Below are 19,258 nucleotides of genomic sequence, written 5' to 3'. Positions count from 1 at the left end.
ACACAACATGACCTGCTGTATTTTAAATAGTTTTAATGGGGTCCTCTTCGACCAGCTACAGTATAAAATGGCTTCAGTATTAATTGCATCATATATAAAAATAGTGCGAAATTTTGTGTAGATACGACGGCTTGCACTTTTAGTTATCACACACTTAAGTTATCATACAGTTATCATACAATAATTATTCCTCATTTCAATAAATTACTTAAAACTCCGAACTTCTTGTTGATAATCATTTGAATGCAGGCCTACTTATCGACCTTCTTTTAATTTTCTTGGCAGCAGATTGTTTTGCTTATTTTACCTCAGATAAATTAAGACATTTTATTTTACCTTTTTCCTACTATATATGCCGCTTAGATATTAATATTATTTGTTCGGTTTTTTTTCAGTGTAAACAAAAGCTGTAACCTCGTCCGAACTAATGGGAGGCGACAGTGCGCATTTATCGCGAGATCCTGTAGAATTCCAGGCGCTTGTGTGTTCTCCCTCACCACTCCCCCTCACTCCGCTGGGAAAGAAGAAAATAAACCCACTGCTGCTAACCAGGCTAGTTATGGAACCAAACCTGAAACACTAATTTTCTCTTTGTGACTGGCCAAGTGTCGGTTACCCTGCATGCACTGTTTTCAACCGGGTGAAAAGCATTTGAAACGGTTGAATTTTCTGACCGACTTTTTTTTTTTTTTTTTTTTAAGTCAAGTTGAAGACGCCAGCCAGAAGAGGATTTCATTAGCTGGTGTATCTACCCGCTAGCCAAGTGCGCTAACCGTAGCATAGCAAAGAAGCACTGGATGAACTTCGCATGGACCGACTGCTGCGAATGGGATAGTAGCCTGCTGCTTGACTACTTTCCTTTGGGTTGGGTCTTTGTCACGGGAGTCTGTTTTACTTCATGGACGCTTTCCGCCCGCAGTTGGAAGGCAGCAACTGCATGCATATGTTTTCTGTGGTTTACGCCACCGCGTTATTGATCTTGAAATCCACTGGCAAGCTAACAGGATATTAGCCACCTTCTCTCCACTTCGCTTTGTGGTTGCAGGCCATGGACTAAAAAGCATTCATCACTGACTGAGTGATGGGAAGGCTGGCTTGGTGGCAGCTAATTATTTATTGGGAGGCAGCAGTTGGATACAGCTTAGCTGACAAACGAAGCTTTTAACACTAGAATTGTTGTTTGTGATTTTTTTTCTCTTCTTTTCTTTTAACTTGAAAATGCATCGGAGTGCTGGAGCTTTTTCCGAGTTGGGATAGTGGAAACGCACAAGAAAACAGCGGGATTACAAACTCCACCGCTGATAAAGGCCCTCGAGAGATATCGCTCCATTGAGTTTAAGAAAGTGCCGAGATATCATGTCTACCGCAAAAGAAAACCCCTGCAGGAAATTCCAGGCGAACTTCTTCAACAAAAGCAAATGTCAGAACTGCTTTAAACCACGGGAGCTGCATCTACTGACCGACCAGGACTTGACCCAGGTAAGCAGTATGCTGCGCGAATAAAGATGGAAGATTAACAACTTCCTTTAGCTGTTCAGACGTCTTCAGTTTTGTGCCAGTGGAGGGGATACTGGACAAGAACTGCTGCCAGAGTTTGGAGAATTGTTACCAGCGAATAGCACCAGCTGATCAGGCTCAGAGAGCGTAGGGTGACAGTTTCATCCTCATAGCTTGAGAGCTTTAACACTTTGCCATGTTGTAAATGAAGAGGATGGGCAGCCGCTCTGATCGGTTAGACATCAAGGTTGAGCTGGAGCGATCAGCGGGATGTCATTAGAGACAATCCACTTTGTATGTGATGCAATCAGAGTGCTGGTCCGTTAAACATTGGGTTTAAGTTGGAATCTTTTGGGGTCTGAATCGTAAGATGTCTAACTGTCTCTTAACTTCTACCCGCATGTGATCGTTGATGGATGAGGCTGCCTGATTGATTGTGTAAACTAAAGCTGTTTTGGGTTGTCAGTTGGCTGCGTTTTCTCCTACATTACAGCTTAGTGAACACTCTGTGGAGGTTAAAAGGGACTTGAATGAAGACCAGATAAGATAAGTGGAGCAAAGATAAACTGAAGCTCCATTCAAGCTGTGATCCTATACTAAGCGTGTTTTGTTTTTTGTTTTTTTTGTTTGTCTTTTTCTCTCAGATCATTAGTTTAGTCTGTGTTGTATCCTGTAATTGATCCCAGATGAGGCCCTTGAATGCAGCACAAGAACCAAACAGCAACGTCAGCATCCTCCTCTCCCCTGTGTGTGTGGGAGGGGGGGGGCGCATACTCACTCTCTGTTTCAAAAGTGTGTATCACTTTCAGCGCCCAGTTAGTGCAGTTTAACCCTTCAGATGCTTGAGTCTTATGGTTACATCACTTCCTCTTATCCCCCTGTTGACCTGGCCCAGACTCTCCCACAACCCGCATGGCGGCACTTGGAACCAGAGAGGCTTACTGCCTCGGCATGTCCTGTCCTCGCTCATCTCTGTTGTCCCAGTCACCCGCTGGCTTTTGAAAACGGCTCCAGTTTGTCCACTATCCAAACAGTCTGCAGGGAGCCTAGTTGCACAAAAAGGTTTTGTGAGAGTTCTGTCTTCAAACCAGTTAACGCTGCCAGACCGTTACTGACCAGTATTATGTAACAGCACATAAACAGTATTAAACTTCTGAGCCTTGCTCAACAGGTCTAAGTTGAAGGGAAGGATTTGCTAAATGTTCCCAGTGTTCTGAAACTGATACATGCTGGCTGAGGAGATAAACTCAATATCCCAGGGAAAAGAAACTACAGTAAAGCTGTCCTTAACTCTAAGTGAGTTTGAGTCCTAAATTAAATGCCGGTTTATCAGAGACCAAAGGGAGCTGAAGATGGAGCTTTGAAACAGATAGTCGACATTGACAAGTAAATGCAAATGTAAGAGAGCTTAATGTCTGAAGCGCTGCGTCCAATATAAACAGCCTTTCTGTTGAATGCTGCTGGAATAAAAGGTGGGCTGGGGGAGGGGCTGCTGCTGGAGACTGAGTGAATTCTTTTATTACAGTCCGTGTTCTCCAAAAGGAGTTTTCATTCCTCTCACCAGATCCTTTGCCGTTGTCACGGTTTTCCCACAATCACACAATTAGGTTGTCCCAACTGTGTGGATGTGTTGGTCAGGCCTGACGGACTCTTCATCTGAGAGCAGCGATCACGCTGTCCAGGAGAGGTGGTGGAGGCAGGACAGTGATGGAGGTGAAGGTTTGCACAAATGTGTGAGAGGCAGGGATATAACGAAATCTAAGGAGTGGGGGCAGGAGTCTCAGGGAGAGACAGGAAGTGCGGGGTCGGGGAATCAGTATAGTTTCCCAGAGGCTGCTGCTCAACATCCCACAGCTGGAGCTTCTGATGCAGCTTCTGACTGCAGGCTGCACCTCAGCCTGATAGGCTGGAGTTAACAGACACACTTTTCTGGTCAGGGCCTTTCTTTTTTGTGATAATGTGCCGACTCCCATAATGGTCCTATGGTGTCACACCCAGCTCGGTTTGTTTTCGTCACCCCCGAGGTTGGAGAGTGAAAACAGAACCCAGGCTTGATTGAACCCACTCCTGCTCTCTTTATGTGCCTGTTTACATGGCATAAGAAAAAACTTGAGTTATCGTGTTGTTCTAACCAAAACAGGACTTTTAAAATTAACGTTAACACAGTCGTCCAACTGAAATTGTATGAAACCAAACTCTGAAACACGTGTGTACACACCACTTCAATTCAATCTTCATCCTTGTTTCAGCGTACATGTACGTGAACAGAATCACGCACAGATGTCGTCTTTAAGTTACTTGACTGGTGATTTTGTCCGTTGATGCTGCTGTTATAAAATCAGGATTTTGTTAGAGCAGAGCAGTCTGCTCTCAATGCTTTAAGCTACACTGACACTTAGCCTTGATGGGCTGATTTTCAGTAAAAGTTTCTGACTCGTTAAGCTGTCTGACCAAAGAAACTCCAGCTTTGTTGGGAAGTTAGCTGTATTAGAATCCACTTACACGTTACTGTAGTTTAGAAAAGATAATGGAACTAGATAAAAGATGTCTTGTTATGTGTAACTATGCAGGAGTGATTGGATACCGATCCACATTGTTTGGTTGGGTTAGTTTGGTTTTAGAACCTCGATTTCATACTATTTTGTTTGGACTAACACGTTTTCATGATTTAGAAACTCCATTTTTACTCAGAGTAACAATATTTCGCTTTGTTTTTCCAACCATTCATAGCTGGCTGTTAACCAGGTCTTTTATTGTCTGTAAGTTGTTGTTTGGTTGGTCTCAGTGCAGCTATTTCTATATGTGTATGCTTTATGTGTGTGTAGCTCAGTGAGTTACATGTTTGACTTCATCATGAGATGATTTGATCTGATCCCGGGTCACACACGCTTATCCTTACAGAGATGGCTAAAGGCTGTCTCCAGTCCTTACTGTCCGGTGTTGAGTGCTCTCGGTACCATACACAGCGATGTATGGCTGAGGTTTCCAGGGGTGCTTTAGTGGATGTGCCAGGAGTGTTTTTTTTTTGTTTGCTGTGAAGTGTCATGGCAACGGTTGAAGCTTGGAGGCATTCTGGTCAGCTGTAGTCCACAGTAATGCATTTTCTTTCTGAAAAGCTTACTCTGTGCTGTATTTGTACTTAGTGTCCACACCATTTTACTGTTTAAAAGACCCCTAAGATGGAGAGTTTGGAAATGATGTCTCACACACACACACACACACACACACACCTTCACTCACTGTTTGAGTTTTATCATTCAAGCCTTCACATCTCTATCTCAGCGTCCACTTCCTGTTTACACCAGCAAATGGTGTATGCTCACTGTACACACTTGGGCTCCCTCTGACTAACACTTTTCTTGGCCTGGAAGCATTTGTAATTGAAATGAAATTGTTGATTGTTTGTTGCTCTTTCATTAAAAGTGAATTTATAGTCTATATATTGAAGGTACAAATGTTGGCTGCATGCAGCCCTCCACCGCTTTCCCTTTCCCTTTCCCTCACACATGGTACATCAGCCCCTCTCCTCTTTCACATCTAATCAGTACATTATCACACCATGTCACCAACTAGATTTACCGTTTTTGAGACTTTTTTCTGTATCTTTTAACATCCCTTTTCCTTAAAAAAAGTGCCCACAGAAAAACTTTGAACCAACATTGTTTGCTTTCTATGTATGATGTTCCCTGTCTGCCCCTCACTGCTCCAAGCACAGAGAAGGAGACTATGTATTGGTTTGTTACATAATGATCAAACAGGGCGCTTTACAGCTAATCCAACGAACAGGCAGGCAGATTACAGCTGACCAGGATGTGAGTGTGAGGAAGAAAGAAGAAAATGAAGGTATTCTATTGCCTCCAAATACTGAAAATGTTGGTAAGTTCATGGCAAAGAACAGACCTTCCCTACCCCGCAATATATTGACCAAGGAAAGTTTGACTAGAAAAGACTTTTGTTGGGGACTAAAGCTTAGTCTTTAATTAGATTATTAATTCCAGAAATGCTGCTCCTCTCTTCGTTCATTTAAAGTAGACCAATTTTTAGCTTGTCCACATTGGTGTTGATCACGTGACCTGAACTGACAGGCTCTATAAGGACAGGGAGGCTCGCCGCCTGGCTGGAAGGGTTTCACTGAGGTGTCAGTTGAGTGCTCGTCTTCCCCGCTCTGTTGTGTCCTCCAGCTGCAGGACATCGGGACACGTGTCCCATCGTTTAACATCCTCCCTCACATTCTGTCTCCGATTTGATTTATGAGCCTCACTACTTGCCTCCCTGGCAAAATAACCTTTTTAATGGGTTCAGCTCACCAGAACCACCTTTAGAGGCGCGTCCATACACGTTCAACCAGGCATGTATAGATTTATTGCAGGCATGCAGTGACACGGAGCAATAACAGGGCCAGCATTAGAATAGCTGAGTAATAATTGACTGCCTTACCTTCCAGCAGAGTCTTGGGTTGGGTTTGTGGAAGTGGTGGAGCGAGTGAGTGTTAATATGAGAGCTGCCTGCTAATGGTTTACAGTTGAGGCAGAAAGAGAGAGTATAAGAGAGCAGTTTTAAAGAGCCTTTTCGTTGCCCTGTAGAGCAGGATCTGTGTTTAGTGTTTCCATGTCTTTTGTACTTTTGCACGGAGGTATTCGCACAAGTCAAGGAGATAAATCTTTTGTTTGGGTTTGTGTGTGGATATCTTATGTGCTTTATGAGTATAATGCCAGACAGTCGGTTTGTCACACTGGTCTCATCTGTTTTGTAGCGTGTCCTCACATAGACTTGATTACACCATGAGGCTCACAAACTGGTTGTGTGTGACTGCGAAATGCACTGCAAGAATATAGGAACATCTGGATCCCTAAAGGCCTCTTTCAATTAAATTCAACCAGCTTCTCTCACTGTCTCGAGCTCTCCTTTCCCTCCCCCTCAGCTCACACTCTCTTCCAGTTTTAATGATTACCTAAATTGGTGTTTTTTCCTCCTCTCCCCCTCTTTTCCTTTACAGGCTAAACCTATTTATGGTGGATGGCTGTGCTTGGCCCCTGAGGGAACCGACTTTGACAATCCAATGCAGAGATCCCGGGTAAGAAGCTGTGATTTTGTTCAGCAAAATGGTTTTAGAAACACATTGTGAGCATATTTCTGCTCAGAAGCCTCCCCCAGTTAGCAAAAATACTGAACAGGTCAAGAAAAATTAGGTTAAACACTAATGCCTAATTATTTTTGCTCCATTGAGAAAAACAGTGCATTTGTGCTTTGTTTAAACTACTTACTTTGAAATGAGGCAACTCTAATACCCATTTATGTGCCCATGTGTTTCTGCTTACAGAAATGGCAGCGGAGGTTCTTTGTGCTGTACGAACATGGCTGTCTGCGCTTTGCCCTGGATGAGTCGGTGAGTGCACGCTGTCCACGGCTGGCCCACTGTCTGCTCTTTTTGTTAAGCTGAACCTGAAAGCTGTTCCTTTCCTTGCTAACTTGCATCAAGTTAGCGCGAGTTCTGGGTAGTCAGAGGTTTTGGGTAGTATAGTAGGTGTATTTTTCCAGAGTCTAAGAACCTGTTTCTGCTTGTACGAACGTCTGCTTTGGTCTCAGCCCCATACAAAGTGAAGGATCTGTGGTGTTTAGTCAAGGCAGACGAACTCACTCGCAGTCCTCCAGAAAGTTAACAGCGTGTTAACCCTCTGAGGTGATGCTATGTGTAGGGCTATTTCTCATTGGTTGAAAGTTAGTTTGATCAAAGAGTGGCCAAAAAGAGGAGAAAGCGCTAAATACGCTTCCACATCTTTGAACAAAGCCGCATGGATGAAAAAAAGATCTACTTTACATTTGCAATTAGCTTCTCTCCGTCCTAAACTGGGTTTGTGTCCTCTTTGACTTCTGTATCTTCTAAAATGGAGCAAAGCTAAAGGACCAACAACAGCACCAACACAACCAAGAGTACCCTACACTTCAGATTTTTACTCATATTTCAGAGACTGCCCCCGAATGGGAGCAAAATGCTGTAACATGTAGGCATGTCTTTGCAAGAGCGGTTGCAGAAGAATGCTCAAAGCATGAATCAGCAAACACTAGTCTTGTTTCCCATTCATTTTTCAAAAAGCTTATTTTGGAGTTGCACAGTAGAAAAGGTTGATAGAAATTTGACAAAACCTCCACAGTTTCTCAAAAATACTTTTTTTAAAATGCGCCATCGGTCTTTGTGCGCATTAACGGTTTAGTTGATGGGGCACCAAGGGAGATGGTGACATCCTTTGCAAATAAGGGTTTTAGTCACACAACTGATCACATGAAGAATATGCTCTTTCTGCCTCTTTAGAAGAAAAAAAAGGCCAGTGCTCAAAGATGGGACAGAATAATCGCAACTAAAGCAACTGGAGTATATTCACAGACCTCTTTTATTATTATTTTTTTCCTTGTCTTTATTGAGACGGCCAGTTTTTTTTTTTCAGTTTGGGACCACTACGTTGTTTATAGCAGCAATGCTGAGCATAGCATATACTTCTGCCCTCTGATAACACTACACAGTCTAATTTGTTCAGTGAGATTTCTAATCTCTTGTTAAAATTGGTTTGACAATAGGATGAAAACACAGTTCCTGTCACTTTTGGCTAAGAAGCTGTCTGAGCAAGAAGTCGATTTTACTTTAGGTGGAAGCCTAAAGTTAAATAGATTTTCCTTTGGTTATTTCATCCTCCAGGTCACATATCTGTGACTTTAAGCCGTGTTTCTCAGCATTTTAAAGCCCCAGATTCTTCTTGTGGTGGAACAGCTTCGGTGTGTTGTGTGGCTACAACACTCAGCAGAGCTACATTTATGTTCACTGTTTATGGTGAATACCAAGATAAGCACTATGGAGATCTGCCTGGGAATGCGATGACGATACTGCACGTCTCTCTGTTAGACGGCTAACAAAAACACAGGACCACAACGTCAGCTGAGCTGAAAATGTGCTACCTCACCGGAAAACTTCCCACGCTCGTTCCTTAAGGGGTAAATAGAACACAGTGGCGCTGCAGGATTATAATCGGTTCTTTTAAAGCCCATAAAACATATTTGGGAAACAGACAGCAGCATCAGAGCCTTATGATGTGTAGAAAAGAGCAGCTAAGCGTTGGTACGTGCAGCAAAAGGCTCTGAGAACTACAGAGAGGAAAAGCCTGGGAAGTCGGCTCTGCCCACTGCGAGCCTCTTGTTTGTGGTGGTAGTGTGTCGCCAGGGGAATGTGACACGGGTGACCAAACCCATGCCGGCCGATCAGCCTGGAGATTAGGCTGCTTGTGTGCAAACACTAGGGGCCACACACTGCCTGCTCGCCCGTCAGAAACACACACTCTGACATGTGTTGTGAAGGAAACCCAGGGCCCAGTTCAGGATAGTTTTCAACTTGACCTTAAAGTCTTTATTTGTATATGTAGGAGACAGACTTTCAGCAGGTGTGTCCCTGTGAGTGAGCGGGACCGTGATGGGAAAAGAGATGAGCTGATTTAACAATAACTCCACTGCGGCTTTGTTGTGGAGGCCAAACGTTTGAAGTCACACTTAGAGAATCTTTCTCTGCTGCTAGTGATGACAATCAGAGGAAACTGGCGAGAAAGCCAGTGCGTGTTTCCACTGTGTAATGTGTTTCCAGTGACACCCAGGCTGGTGTGCGGTGGTGTTTTCCTCTTATTGTAACAGTGATTCCAAAACTGTCTGCCTCATTGTCCTGTGCTCTTTTCATCTGCTCCACAAGGCAGGAAAAGGGGGTCAGGGAAATTGCCGCTTTGTGCTTCAGACCCTGAGGATAGGAGCTCTCCAAAACCTCTGCACTGATAACGACTTGTTAACGCTCTTGATCTGATCAAGCTCATCGTTGTTTACTCAGTGGCTCCAACCACCAGCGGAGGGCAGATAAGATGTGTTTGAGGTCAGGGTTTAGCTTTACGTTGACATATTCCGCTCCTCACAAGCTTCACGCAGGCTGCATCCACACTCTCTTTTTCTTTTGCTCACATTATCTCTGCTTTTATTGCTGCTCATCAACAAAGCAGCTCTGTGAAGTTTCTTCCAATGTGGAGGGTTTTGTTATTGTTTGTAAGTCAAAAACTCCAAAGTTTATCTCAGCAAAGTTCGCCGGATCCACACATGACCGCACGCTCCATGACTGGTGGACAGATATGTAAAAGCAGGAAAGTTTCCCTTTAACGGCTCGAAACATTAACGCAGGAATCCATAACAGTCGTGTTTTGTTTGCTGCTAATCCTTCAGTTGTAACTGTGAAGATGTTTGTGTTTACACTTTATTCCAATGTGAAATATCCAAGATGGATCCAGATTGAGTAATTCAGTTGCCTTTTTTGGCTGCATTGTAAGCTTCTTGTAACATTATTTCACTGAATATTACAACAGTGCTTGAAAGGACATTTGGTCCCATATTGATGCCCTAAACATTTGGTTGTTGAACAAGCTCCAGGCAGCGATGACATTGTTTTCTATTTTTTGCTGTGCAGCCAGCAGTCTGTTTGAAACGGTAGCCCCTCAAAGCTAAACTATTCGCACCACAAAAAGGGAAAGATGCTCTCCTATTTAAAGCAGCATTCCTCCTTCAATGCCCTTATTTGGTGAACTGCAGTGTACTTGCAGGCCGAGGACCACAGAGCGCAAGAGAAAGGGAGCGCTAGCCCCCAAAACTCACAGAGGAAACGTCAGATGTGCCCCAGACACAGACATTCCTTACACACAGCACCAGGCTCCGCTGATGATGGCAGCCATAATGCCTCTGATCGCACAACACTAATAGTTTAGCAAGTACATCACTCTCACATGAGATGAAGAGAGGAAAGTGAGACAACCGGATTTTTCCAGAAGAATGGAAACTGAGCGAGACCACCCTGAGAGAAAGGTCGATGACCATGAGAGGAGTCTGAAGGAGACTCTGGCTGCTCCACATCACGTTTTAGGAACTAAAACACAGTTCTGTTTTCCATCCTTTGCTGAAAATAGCTGTGTAACACATCTCTGCTGTTGGTTTTCCTTAATGACTGGGCTCGCGTCCCCAGAATTGGGCTCTGTCTGTTAAGTTTTGATGGAGGACGCAGTGTGGAGGAACATGCAGCATATAAAACAGCAGTCTCCTCTCCGGCGCCTGCTGCGGCAGACTTGCCTTTGGCTCGGCCTGTAAAAAGCCTCCTGGAGGATTTATATCATTTATGGAGTGGGTGCACTCCACTTAGGTCCGAAGCTGGCCCTCTTATTTTTGTTGTTTAGTTTTTACACTTTTATGGCAAGTTTACAGTTTGACTTTGGCTCTAATAAAAACAAAGATTTCAACATGGACAGTTACCATCGAGACATCCTTTTTGTTAGAATATAGCACTTAAATGTCAATTTCCTTTAGGCTGTATAGTGTCTAGTGTCGTTTTATCTCATGTCAACCTGAAGTCTCTGTGAGAAAGTCATTGCTTTTAATAATATCTCATTGCAAAGCTAAAATTAGTCAGCTCTGTGGATCTGAGACACAATTGGAGGATACAGAATTGGCCCAGTTGTGTAGAAGTGAACCCCGGGACAATTGACTTGAGTTTGAATAGTGGCGTTGGCACAGACGTCTCCTTTGTTTTGGTACCAGTTGCACATAACAGTTTCTAAGCAACAAGTGGCTTTTACACTGACAGCACCGGGATCAGATGGACTGGCCCATTCAGGCTCCACCTAGCAGCAACAAATAACAGAAAAGCCAGTCTCAGATACACATCTGCTCGATCTCACGCGCTTCGTGTTGGACGTTTGTAGAGGTCAACAGTTGTCGGCTCAAACATGACACAGTTTGATAGAGCAAACCCAGTTTTAATGTTTTATTTTTCAAAGGCTTTTAGGTGTTTGATTGCTGAAACGTTTTACAAACGGGGTGTTATTCACACAGATAAATGGGACTGCTGTGCTGTGGTGATACAGAGCATTCTCACAGCAGGGACTTTGAAGGGACTCTTGCTGGCCTTTACAATTAGATTAAATGAGTTAATCACAACATCGCTCTATACTCCTCAAATCTAGCCAAGTTTGAGATATGTGTGTGTGTGTATGTGTGTGTGAGAGTAAGCTGAATAGCAAGTCATGTGTTTTATTTACTTTAGTGCAGTACTTTCCTCTTTGTTTCCGCTCGTCTGTCGTTTTCTCTGCTGTGTGGAGCCATGAACTCAAAACAAACAGATGCATATTGAACTTTTACACTGTTGTCCCATCGTTGAATACATTTGGTCTGAGCTGTGACGGCGATCAGTGTGTTTTGTATATAAAACGCATCACAATTGTCAAAACAGTTGCTGACTGATGTCACGGTCATTCTGTAGGTTATTGATCAGCAAACAGTCGCAGCTGTTGGTTACAGATGATGGTTGGAAAGGAATTCACAAAGGGACTTGATTTTCCTTGTGTAATTCATTACAGTTGTTGATAGTCTGGACTGTCTTCGGTTTCATCAGCACTTCTGTAAGGCCTGGATAAATGTTGCCTTTCTCAACTCACTCTCACACTTCATCGTTAACGTTCTAATGGAGGAAATTCTTCCACAGCGTCTGAGTTCCTCAGGACGACGCCGTGTAATTGCCATATTTGGCAGCTCCTGGGGGTTTGCAGGCAAATCTTTATAAAACTGGATCTGTGTTCAGTGGCCATAAAAGGAGCTTGAAGGAGCCCGAGCACCTGTTAAACATCTGTTGCAGCCGTAGCCTGATAAGAGAGCAGCAGGATTCCGAGCAGACGAGGAGAAGGTCGGAGAGGAACGTTAGGGGACTTCTTCGGCCTGATGTTAACAAGACAATACAGGCACCGAAAACACAGAGAAGTTTGGCTGGTGTGTGCCGTTTCTACTACAAAGAGACTGTGCTTTTTTTTTTTCCCCCAGTGGTCGAGCTGCTTCACAATAACACACCCAGCCCTGTGTTCTTCACTGATCTCACACACAAAGCAGCTTTAGTCTGACATCCTGTTGCTGTCATCTCCCCTTTTCACTCGGTGTCTGCTACAACCGAAAGGATTTACACGGTTACCACGGTGTCCGTACAGTACGAGCCTGTGAAAGCTCTCTGCGGCACTGAGGCATGTTTTCCCTCGACTCTGTTTGAGTTTCGAACTATATGGAATGTGATATCAGTGTTTAGTCGGGCACACGCCCATCAGACGCGCAAACACACTGGTGGGAGGACATGGATGAAGAGCAATAACATCCCTTTTAATTTTCCCCCCTTCATCATGTAGACTTATTACATACTGTGATAAAAGCTCATTTGTCATGTTTGTGTCCTCCAGCCAAGCACGCTCCCTCAGGGCACGGTGAACATGAACCTCTGTACTGACGTCATCGATGCCGAGCCCAAAACGGGTCAGAAGAACTCGCTGTGCATCATCACCCCCGAACAGGAGTATTTCATCAGAGGAGAGAGTAAAGAGATCATCAACGGGTAACGCGTCTTGGTTTGTCAGGGGACAGTTTGGCGAAAGGCAGAATGTGAATGCAGAAGCATCAGAAAGACTTGTCTGTTTATTTGTAGGTGGAGCGAACAGTTGATTGTATACCCCCGAACCAACAAGCAGAACCAGAAGAAGAAACGTAAAGTTGAGCCAGCGACCTCTCAGGTAGTTTGCACTGAACAAAAATAGTCAGAGTTCAGTGTCTGACTCCACCTTACGAATTTCTGTTTTTTTTTAATTGCCCGTTTGTTCACATCCAGGAGCCGGGTCCAGCCAAGGTTGCAGTGACCGGCTCCGGAATCCCAGAAGCGGAGAAGGTTCCAGACTCGAGCTCCATCATCTGGCAGGAGGAGCTGAACCAGAGGGAAGCTGAGGGCACGGCAGTGTGGGCTGCTGCTGACCAGCCCTCAGGATCCCCACTGTCCCCTGCAGGTAGGGGGAATTCTCAAAATGATTCGCATGTTTCAGTGCGTCAGCAATCTTACAGTTGCATCTGTTTGGTATTTTCAATATTCAGTCATTAGCAAGTTGGTCTCTTTAATAATGGATTCATCATTTGATGTGAAAATACCGGAACATACTAAAGTGATTCTGACTGTTTAGTTTTTTAAAAGACCAAAATAAGGCATTTACTGCGTACGTTTCTACAGCTCTCTCCATGTATGTCCTTAGATAGATGTTTGAGGACTGTTTTCCTGGAGTAGGAGGGAGTTAGTGAGCTAATTGGCAACAGAAGGGAGAAGTAGTAATCAGTAATAATCCACCAAATTATTGATATCTGTGCCTTCCCCTTATCCCCATTCTAGGTGAAAGTGCATCTGTAGGCCAGGCCTCTGATGCGGGTTCAGTCAACGGTGACGACGTGGACCGCGGCAGCCTTCCATTGCATGGTTCCGTGCCTCAGCCCCCCAGTGACCTGCTCTCCCCGACAGGCTCCTGCTCCAGCTTGGGAGGGGTCCCACGCTGCCACTCTCCAGCACCCAGCGACCCCTTTCCCTCTGGCAGCTCTCTGCTCTCGAACGGCTCTCACATCAGCGGCTCAGTCAGCTCTCTGGACTCGGACGCCAGCGGCAGCACGGTCACCAGCACTGACAGCCACCCAGCCGGCCACAGGGGCGGCCATCATGATACACCACGAGCCCGGCGGCTGGAGGCAGAGGCCAGAAAGGCTGAGAGGAGGAGCCGGTTCAGGAGCCCTGACAGGCAGGAGAGAGAGGCCGTCCTCAGTCCCGAGAGGAGGTCAGTGACTCTTCCTTATGTGTCCATCTAAAGCTGTTCCCACTTCCCGTCGTAGCTCATCTTTCTTTACTTCAATGAGTTCCCTGATGGCTTTTTAGAAGACACTTAAAGAGACAGACGTGCTGAATGTGTCTACTCTTATTCATTAATTGCAGAAACCAGCACTTTTAACTGAAGCTTTGTATAGCTCATAGACTGAGTGCAGTTCTACTCTTTGTTTTAAAAAAGAATAATAATGGAGAGTTGTAAGGCCAGAGACAGAAATTAGTTCACCCCATTGTACTTAGTCCTGGATCTCTACAGATGGAGGCTCCCAGGTTTCTGTAATGTAATAAGTGGAAGGGCCAGTGAGCACTTAAATCATTCAGATTATGGATATGCATATGGCAGCATTTTAAATTCACTTCCTTGGTTCATGGGAGCCATTATAGGGAGATGAGAATGAGGAGTGATGTGGTCCCTTTCGGCTCATGTTTTGAGGCTGCCTTCAGCTTTTTTACTGTCACCATCATCTTGATCTTTTGACTGTACACACTATACTTGTTTATATGGCAGCCGTATCCTGGTGGGGGAGTCAGGGTGGCCCGTCAGATCGTGAGCTGTGGTGAAACTCTTACTGTAATGTTCCTACGTTTTATACCGTACCAGTCAGGAAGCAATGCAGGTTTGCTGCCACTGTATGTCAGTGGGTGGCATACTGAGTTTAACATGACGAGGTGACGAGAAGTCACGCCGGGCGGCGCGTCATAGAGCGAATGGAGGAACTGCATGAGCATGCAGGTGAGTGTGATAAACCTCTCTGTCCTCTCAGACAGGTGAAGCACGAGATAAACCCCTGATTTAACCCGATGAACCAGGTTACTGGACTTCTTTCTTGGAACCTGGGATCTGTGTTACAGACACTGGTCTGAAAATACTTGAGCTGCTGGTTTATCCTTTTAAAGACATGCACACACACATGCACGAACACGCAGCGCAGTGACACACTAAGCTTTTGATGGGCTCACAACTGGTGTGGTTATAATGTGAGGGAGGAGGAAAGGCTGGATTTGATGAACTGAAGATAAAGTGGGATTTGCTGCGCTTTGAGCATGGTCTTATATGTGTGTTTGTGGGAAAATTGGTTACTTAACAATCACCCCTCCCCGTCCTTTCTTTTTTTGGAAGATCGTATAAATGCAGAGGTTCTTTACTTTCCATTCTGTAATCTGCCTCCCGGCAGAGATGGCAACATTTCAAACCATTCCAGTATGGGATGTACGGGTGGAGTGGTGGTGATGGTGGGGGGAGTCCTCTTTTTTCCCCTCTGATCCAGTTTCCGGGTAGCATTTAGATCCCTCCATCTCTATCGGGCCTGAGAGCAAAAGGAAGAGAGGAAAGTAGGTGGCGTGTGCACGTATTGCCCCATAAATACGTAGCCTCGGTGGTCCATTTGGACCAGTTAGGGAAGGCAGCCTCGTTTTCTGGAACTTGAACCCCTTTCTGATATTTAGCTCATTGCGCAAATACAAAGTTGAGTTAATATGTACTGCAACAGTCATCCGATTCCTTGCAGTGTGGAGCTAATGAGATAAGAACATCACAACCCAGAGGTCTCTGGGTCTCTGTTCAGAGGTCTCTGAACAAGCTGCAACTGAGTGGGGGCCTTTGTTGATGTGATTTACCAGATTTTGTTTTCCACGTTTACTGTCATCAAATACATTAAGGTACTCCACAAACACTCATTTAAAAAGACGTCACTTTGACATTTCAGCCACTCTCTTTGGAGAATTGCCATTGCCACGGTTTTTGTGTGCAGGTTAAAGTTAAAAGTTAAAGTCTTAAATGACAAGAATGACATTTTTCTTGATGTTTACTGAGAGGTGATCCTTCAGCGTCCATGGCTGTCGCAGCTGACTTTCATGACTGGTGCTTTAAAAAACAGGGAGAGGAGTCCTGTGAGTTTTTGCCATCTAGAACCAATCAACCCTGAGATCATGGTCAAAGGCGGGTGTTTCTAATGGCTACGTATTCTTTTCAGTCAAAGGACATCCGTGTTGTGCCAGTAGTGCACAGCCACTGTCGGAATAATCAACAAATGTTCTTAAGTTTACAAAATGTTTACGTTTATGCATTAAAGTGGGGGGTAGGTAAGTACAAGGGTAGGAGATGCTCTGCAAAGAGCTCGGTCTTCAAGAGTTTCTTGAAGATAGACAGGTTCTTGTAGCGCTCAGTAAGTCATTCCACCATCGTGGAACAACACATGAAAAGAGTCTGGATTGTCTTGAGCTTGGTGTAGACACTGCAATACGACAATCCTTTAACGACCGGAGTGACATAAGCCTTTGCGAGCTCAACGAACAGAGGGGTGGCGTCTGTTCTTTTAGGCTGATTGAAGACCAGACGCGCCGCCGCGTTCTGGACCATCTGCAGCGTCGGCCGTTGCAGTAGTCAAGGCGGGAGATGACCATAGACTGCACCAGGAGCTGGGTGGCATGTTGGGTCAGGTACGGCCTGATCTTTCTTATGTTTAACAATGTAATGCGGCACGATCAAGCGACGGCGGCAACATGGTCTTTGATGGTTAGTTGGTCATCAATCATGATACCCAAGTTACTAGCAACCTCTTACGGAGCAAAAGATAGGGATTCAGTTTGGATGCAGATGCTGTGGTGTATGATTGGTTTGGCTGGGAAAACAAGCAGTTCAGTTTTAGAGAGGTTTAGTAGAAGGTGATGGGCTTTCATCCATGTCGATATGTCAGAAAGAGATTGGTCTGAGATTCATGCTGAGACAGTGTGGTCATCAGGTGGGAAAGACCGATAGAGCTGGGTATCGTCAGTATAGCAGTGGTATGAGAAGCCATGTGATCAGATGACCTGGCCCAAAATATAGTGCCCATGGAGTCCAAAGTGAATTTGCTCCTATCACTGCAAGTTTAGGAGGTTTGAATTATTTTAAATGGACACATTTGACACCTTCATTCAACTTAACTGGATCTCCAAACTGAGAGCACTCTGACCCCTGTCTGCTGCAGGTAAGATACGAACGACTCACAAGTGCATTAATACAGTGGATGTTGGACTGCTCAGGTTTTTCCTCTTTAGAATTGTTCTGTTCACGGGTTCCTGCCACAGCTCTTCACGGTGGCTGTACAACAGACATCAAGAGCCAAGTTTGACTCCGTGAGCCCAATCAAAAACACCACGATTGGGACCCTAACTTTGGGACGTCCCTAGTTGTAATAAAGGCTTCAGAGATGTAAAATCTGTGACTGCTGATTAACATGTAGTCCTCGTGGGCTGCATTTCAGTCAGTCTACGTTCTGTCCTCTTCAGTGGTGGAGGAAATATTCACATTTTTACACATAGGTAGAAGTCCTTATATAAGTGATCAGTGGAAGCAGCAAATAGAGTATTGCAGTGAAAGTTCAAGTTTGGCCTTCTGATCTGTTGTGATAGAGGTATGACATTATTACGTTATTGATTTAGAAAAGTCAGTGTAATATGATGGTTATAAAAACTATGATAGATAATATTGTCGCAGATAGATGTGGAACCTGAAGTCTGAACTATTTCATTTAGAGTTTTAGATATACATCTAAATGATTGTGAGATGATTAGAGCAACTGATTTAAATTAGACCATGAGTGATGTTGTCATCGGCTTTATGGAGAATTAGTGTAAAAGTACAATATGAGAGCACAGGGTTGGAAAAAAAGCAAACCGATACTAGTATCATATGTTACTGTTGTTACTGTGTTACATTTTCATATCAAGTCCATCTGTATGAATTTGGGTTTTGTTATTCAGTCTAAGTTTGGTCCATAACTCCCAGCCTTAGTAGCTCTGTGTTAAAGTTTGATTCAGTTGGATTTCAGTGAAAGAGGAAACATTAGACTCATACATTTGTCATGGTGGCCCTTCTGAAATGTATATTCTGACAGGTTCTTGTCAGTCTGTCTGAGAAATGGCTTTTAGATCATACAGTGGGTGTTTGGCCCCTACACTGCTGCACTCTCATTCATTTCCTTGTAGGGAGAGCAGCGTTAGCAGAAGAAGTCCCCAAATATGGGCAACATTTAAGCAAGAGAGTAATACAATATTTCCCACTGCCTCTCGCCCTCTTCCTCTCTGTAATGCAGATTTCTCTGTCACTGAACAAAAGGCCTGTGTGGGAGCGTGTCCGAGCAGGTGGTGCACTGTCACAGACTTAAGATGGTTGCAGATGGACACTGCTGAGTGTGGGCTGTTTTTGGTTCTGTGGTTGAGCCCTCATGGTTCCCCTGAGATGAAGCAGTTCTTCATCAAAGGCCCATTTCAGCCTAATCTGATGCAGATGATGTCCATCCACCAATGGACTGATGGCCAATGACAACTCTTATCTTGGCCTCTAGGACTCTTGTGCATTCTAGCATTTCCATTTTAGACAATTAACCATTTTCAGAGCATGAAGTCATATAATATATATAGTCACATAATGACTTAATTTAAAAGAACAAACTTTGATAACCCAATGATGTCCTTCTTGAAATGTGTGCCGTTTGTGCAGATGATGTTATGATTTAACAGCATTTACACATTGCCTTAAAGCCTTACAAGGGAGTAAAAGGGAAACAAATTATGAGCTTGAACCAAAAGGATCTGATGGCAGCAGCAGAATCTGTAGTTTTATTGCTTTGTCTGCTAAAAATAACCATGGAAGCAGAAGTTGTTTTGATTCCAACCAAATGTGATCCATTTAAATTTAGAACAGACTTTCTGTGCTTGAATCCACACAGCAGGTTAACTTCATATTCAAACCCTGTCCAATCACAACAAAAGGCCAAATGTCCACCGAAAAAGTCGGTTTCCACTGCTGGAATTTTATGAACCAGATTAGTACCCAGGAACTAAATGGACTGCCTCTGTCCTCAGTCCTTTTCCCACACACAGCCAAATCTTGGCCGTAGTACTTACGAGGTGCTTTCAGTCGGCAGGAAATGTTTCTTTTTTGTGTTTAAATTTTCAACAAACTGACAAAGACAATCGTATACTGTGTACCAACATGTGACTACATGCAGCGAAGAGACAGAAACTGTATTAACACAACACACAGTGAGT

At 44.2% G+C, this 19,258-nt stretch overlaps 1 protein-coding gene across 2 annotated transcripts in view; it reads left to right on the top strand.

Moving 5' to 3' along the window:
* Positions 1-486: 486 nt before the first annotated feature.
* Positions 487-19,258, top strand: part of mprip (myosin phosphatase Rho interacting protein) — a 39,595-nt gene continuing 20,823 nt past the window's right edge. For both annotated transcript variants that reach the window (XM_072374096.1, XM_072374095.1), the window contains exons 1-7: positions 487-1,479; positions 6,494-6,571; positions 6,818-6,883; positions 12,777-12,928; positions 13,019-13,103; positions 13,199-13,370; positions 13,745-14,177. In XM_072374096.1, the coding sequence (XP_072230197.1) occupies positions 1,357-1,479; positions 6,494-6,571; positions 6,818-6,883; positions 12,777-12,928; positions 13,019-13,103; positions 13,199-13,370; positions 13,745-14,177 (1,109 nt within the window). In that variant the 5' untranslated portion in view covers positions 487-1,356. The remainder of the gene's footprint in view (positions 1,480-6,493; positions 6,572-6,817; positions 6,884-12,776; positions 12,929-13,018; positions 13,104-13,198; positions 13,371-13,744; positions 14,178-19,258) is intronic.

This window comes from Leuresthes tenuis, unplaced genomic scaffold (genome assembly GCF_036924035.1).
Source record: "Leuresthes tenuis unplaced genomic scaffold, fLeuTen1.0.hap1 SCAF_20, whole genome shotgun sequence".
Lineage (NCBI taxonomy): Eukaryota > Metazoa > Chordata > Actinopteri > Atheriniformes > Atherinopsidae > Leuresthes > Leuresthes tenuis.
Note: the sequence above shows the minus strand (reverse complement) of the source record. Positions and strands in the feature narration are given on the sequence as shown.